Genomic DNA, 4,940 nt, shown 5'->3' with positions numbered 1-4,940 from the left:
TTTCATTACTACCTTATCGATTGAAAATTCATGATGAAGAGAAAGAACAAAATGCCTTCACTAACTTATCAATTGAAACCAACTTTTGTCGATTGTGATAATAGTACTACATGGTGATGGTGATGATGGAGAGAAATAACTGCAAAGGCTTTAGATTTTGGGAAGACAAGAACAAACAATGCTCTGATGTGGAATATTCTCATTCATGAAGTACAGTTCTGTAATTGACAGGGAGAGGTTTCTCTCAGCGGGTAGCTTGGAAAAGAATCTCCAAGCAATCCCGAAATTTATGGGATTTCAGTCTAATCGAGAATTTCCAAGTGATCAATTTCAGATTTTGAAAAAAACAAAAAAAAAAGGGTCCAAGTATGTGAAAAAGTGCATGGTATTTTTATTTTGGGCGATTTTTCTCTGCTTGGAGTGGCCATTAGGGGGGCGAGGCGGTCATTTTGCCCACCCCATGTGTCTGAGGGCATCCTACGCCCCCCGATATAGAAAACATTTGGCCTTTTATTTTCTTGAGTAAATAGTGCATAGTGCTCTATAAATGTGTATGAAAAATACTGGGTGCACGACAATAAATATGAGTGTATTTAATTAAAGGGCAAGAGATCGTTGTCTGATCATGTAGTACTTGTACAGTTGCACCAACATGGGGAGACAGGCAATAAGAGCACGAGTAGGATAATTTGATTGAATGGAATTTTTAAATTCATTGGAAGCTAAGTCGAAATTTTGCTTAGTCTTGTGTTTGAACGTACAACCATGTAACCAGTTAGTATTCTTTTTCCCCCCAATTGAATTAGGTTTTGAACATTGATACTAACTTCATCCATACAATTTTCTAGATGTCTAATAGCTAGAAGCCTAGAACTATGGGGAGCAGATCATGTCCCTGTATAGGTACCGTCCAAGACCTTTTCGAGTCAGTCACATGGAATCCACTGTGAGACCCACAGGAGAAGTGAATTCCATGTAAATGGCCTTAGAGGGTTTTGAACCGTACTTATACAAGAACATGATTTGTTCTCAGAATTATCATATCACGTATCCACACGACAAAGTTGAACAATCCAATTGGAAATTCCTTTTCAAGTTGGTAGCGGATCTTTCACATATTTATGTGGGATAAATTACATATACCTCCCCTGAGGTTTGATCTAATTATACTTTCACCCGTGTGATTTGAAAAATTTTACATACTCTCCTAAGGTTCAAAGTCTTCAAACTGAGTAACAAAAAAACCCAGACCGTTAAATAAATTAGTGAGTGAGTGCACATGAACCTAAACGTACACGTCAATGGGCTTCACACCGATGGTATAAACGTACAATTAAGTAATACAAAATACATAAAAAAAAATAATAAAAAATGGATGGCATGTGATGAGCAGACTGCAGAGTGAGGCACAAAATTATTTTATACATTTTTTTAGATTTTCCTACATAATATTATTACTTAATTAAATTAATACTAACTATAATTAACGTCTATAGACTATACATCCATTTGAATTTCCCGCTTTGATTATCCTTCTAAATTATATTATTATATATATACAAATCACAAACTACTCAGAAACACATACAGACAAAACGAGCCTTCCTTCTCCAAGCCTTCCCCAACCCTTCCCTACACACACAGCTACCATATTTTTTAATTCAAAATAAAAATCTCCCTCCACACCCGACCCCACACTACAGAGCCTACACGTATCTGTTAATTGTTGTCACTTTTTTCTAACCCACTAAACCTAACCTCCCGCACAACCCATCAATGAGTGCCATTAATGGTACACACGTGTCTATTTCATTACCGACTTCTCGCTCGAGTGTACTGTGGGACCCACATCCTTGACCCCACCCTCGCGAATATCATCTCGTCACGTGAATACACCATCTGGAATGGAACTTTGTCTATCTGATGACCCCTTTTTCTCGAATCATTTGTACGGCAATCTCCGTACCGACGGAATCTCACTGACGTCAGCCATTCCAACTCTTCAGCTTTTCTCTCTTTCTTCTTTTTCTCTGCTCGACGAAGACGAAAGCGGCAGCAATCTCGTGAAGGAGTGAGTCGAGAATATAACGTTCGATCTCAAAGACGATCGATTCGCCTTCCTCAGAGTAAGAGAGCACCGAACGCATGCTAGCATCTGGTATGTCCTTCTCTACCAGGGCATCAATGTCTTGGAGGATCTGGCAGTTGGCGGCTGGGAAACTCTGGATGCACGACCACAGGCGTTCCAAAAGCTGCACACCCGTCATCTGTGTGTCCTTGCTGATGCCCACTGGGAATAACCCACCAGAGCTGGAGCGAAGCCATGGTTTCATCTTCAGATACGGCCTCACCAGATCCACCAGAATCTCGTCTACTAATTGGAATAACAGCTTTCTGTTACAACGGTGCCTTATCGTACCCAGATCAACTTCTTCTTCTTCTTCTTCTCCTCCTTCGTCATCGTCAATATAATCTATTTTGGAGTAAGGGAAGGAATGTTCGAGGTAGTGGAAGATTAATGGATTGAGAATGTGATACGGAGAGAACCATCTCGTGATAGAAACAAACGCATCCCTGTAGATTCCTGTACTTCTTAATATCCCATTTACGTACCGGAATTCTGCACTACCACCGTTCTTGCTGCTGCTGTTGCTGCGGTTACTGATGCCCTTGTTGTCGTCTTGGTCAGCGAGCGTCTCCGTCCCTTCTTGTCTGTTGTACTTCTGGCTCAAACAACTAGATAACTGTGTGCGCCCTTTTGAACCTTGGGCTTCCTAAAAAACCATTAAATTAAAAAAAAATTAAAAGTGAATTTTTATTCGCAAAATTAGGAGAGAGAGAGAGATAGCAATCAAGAGAGATGGATTACCAGTTTTTGAACAGAAAGGTTGCTAGACAATGGGGTTTTCTTTGAATTTTTGTCTGAGAGATTAGCTTTTATTGCTGTGGTTGCACGGACAAATGATTCATCTCTCATGTTTCTAACTGTCTCCGAAATTTGAGGAGGCTTTGTGAGACGTTGAGTGAATCGCTCGCTGCTGCTTCTACCTTTCTTGCATTTCGTCGTTGCTTGTTGCGCTTTTGGTTTCCTATGAACTTTTGGCGATAATGATGGTTGTGAGGAACGTTTTAGACCATGTGAGCATTGATCATGACTGGTTGATGTCGCCGTGACCCGTTTATTCTCCTGCTCCAAGAACCTGAGCCGTGGAGAGCGTGATGGTTCCGAGTGCTTGCCTGGGCTCGATTCATCTCCCTTTTTTGTATGACTTAGAAGTCTTGTTTTCTGGGGCTTGATCGTGGGACTATCACCTTCGCTCGCTCTATTTCTGGTGGTGTTTGTAATGTCCATACCCATTTTTCTTCTTCCAATGCTGTCTTTCACCTGTTTGACGATTTGTCGAGCATAGTAGCTCGGGTTTCGGTTCTCGTCTTCTTGCCTCAACTCTTTCCTCCTCAACTTCGTGGAATAAGGAGAACAAGAAAAAGAGTTTCTGGAAGTAAATTCTTCAGGTGGAATCATCAGGTTCTCTTTGTTGATCTGAAGAGAGAGCCTGGGATCCGTATCTGATGATCTTCTAGCCGAAGAGATTCGTGGAGTCTCTGGTAAAGAACGGCTCCCCGTCATCTCGTACCTCACTTCATTCTCTATGAAATTCATGTTACCGTTGCTTCTACTGTGGACAGTTCGCCGGGATCGAAGATCTCTCTTCACTGCTTCACAGGCAAGTTTCTCTTGAAAATTGTGGTCTTGGTGAGGCTTTGAAGAAGTGGAGGAAGATGAGGAGGAAGAAAGAGAGGAACTCTCAGGCAGGAGATCAAGACCCATGAGACGAGCTACGAGATTTGGGGTTTTGGTCACAGGTGAAGTGCTGGTCTCTGAAGATATTTCCTCCATGAAATCTTTTGTCTCTCCTGATCTTCTTCCATTATCAATCTTTGTCCCTACTCGAATTGCCATCTGTAAATAACAAAGAAAACCACTAAGGAAAGAAATCAGAGTGCTGTTTGAAAAAATGATTAAAAGAAGAAATCCATTTATTTCTCTTACTGGAAGATTCAAGTGGCCTTCCTTCGTGATTGAAGACAAGGGCACAGTTCCCATGCAAAGACCCTCCTCTGATTCCAAGCTATTCCTCGGTGCTTCTAAACCTAAATTACACAAAACCCACGACATAAAATTCAAAAAAAAAAATCTCTCCCTCCTACCTTGAAAGAGAATAGTTGGTTTGAGAGAGAGAGAGCTAACCTTTGAGGATTGTGGGTTCTTCGGGAAGAAAGGAGTTGGGGTTCTTGAAGCTAGGTTGGTGTAAAGGAAACTGAAACTGATGAAAATCAAAGAGTAGCTGAAGTACACCACTCATACAACCAGAGGTGTCCTTCTCTGCTCTCCTTATGTTCGTGGAACGACCACCCCATGACCACTCTTTACCCATAATTCTTGGCTTCCTCACGCTTTACCCACTTCTCTTTTTAGAGAGCAGCAGAAGAAAAAGGCGTTAAAAGAGGAGGAAAAGAAGAAGAAGGTAGAAGAAAGAAAGAAAAGGAAAAGACAATAGGAGAATGCTCAGTTAAGCTTCTTCTGAGACTCTGAAAAAGGTTGCAAGAAAGAAATACATCGTGAGGACAGCGCAAAAAACGGATCCGTTTTGATGAGAAAGAATTCGAAAAAAAAATCGAATACAACAACAAGTCTCCTCCTCCTGAAATCTCTCACCAAACCGCAACAGACAAACCACCGCTACGTAAACATGTCTGAAGCATTGGGAATTGAAATCTAATGAAAGGAGAGAAAGGGAGAGAAATGCAGGGTTGATGACGAAATGGCCACGCTCTCTCTGCTCGCTTTACGATGCGCCAAGGATGGCGATGGATGGATTCCCCTCCTCGCCTCTGCTGGCCTTTCTTCTCCACAACGCGAGCATTCCTCTCTTGTTCTT

General features: G+C 41.6%; 1 protein-coding gene across 1 annotated transcript; it reads right to left on the bottom strand.

The window, feature by feature from the left end:
• Positions 1-1,985: 1,985 nt before the first annotated feature.
• On the bottom strand, positions 1,986-4,445 carry LOC122666012. The gene is made up of 4 exons (XM_043862128.1): positions 4,250-4,445; positions 4,052-4,152; positions 2,870-3,961; positions 1,986-2,774 (listed from the first exon to the last, which is right to left on the bottom strand). The coding sequence occupies exons 1-4, from the start codon at positions 4,434-4,436 to the stop codon at positions 1,986-1,988; spliced, it is 2,169 nt and encodes a 722-aa protein (XP_043718063.1). The 5' UTR covers positions 4,437-4,445.
• Between the last annotated feature and the right edge of the window lie 495 nt (positions 4,446-4,940).

Source organism: Telopea speciosissima, chromosome 6 (genome assembly GCF_018873765.1).
Source record: "Telopea speciosissima isolate NSW1024214 ecotype Mountain lineage chromosome 6, Tspe_v1, whole genome shotgun sequence".
Lineage (NCBI taxonomy): Eukaryota > Viridiplantae > Streptophyta > Magnoliopsida > Proteales > Proteaceae > Telopea > Telopea speciosissima.
Note: the sequence above shows the minus strand (reverse complement) of the source record. Positions and strands in the feature narration are given on the sequence as shown.

What these genes read in the sequence shown, in the direction of transcription:
- LOC122666012 (XM_043862128.1), bottom strand. Translation starts at nt 4,436, where the DNA reads ATGGGTAAAGAGTGGTCATGGGGTGGTCGTTCCACGAACATAAGGAGA. An exon ending in AGAACCCACAATCCTCAAAG is followed by an intron (nt 4,153 to 4,249) that starts GTTAGCTCTCTC and finishes TGTGTAATTTAG; the next exon opens with GTTTAGAAGCACCGAGGAAT. An exon ending in AAGGCCACTTGAATCTTCCA is followed by an intron (nt 3,962 to 4,051) that starts GTAAGAGAAATA and finishes TGTTATTTACAG; the next exon opens with ATGGCAATTCGAGTAGGGAC.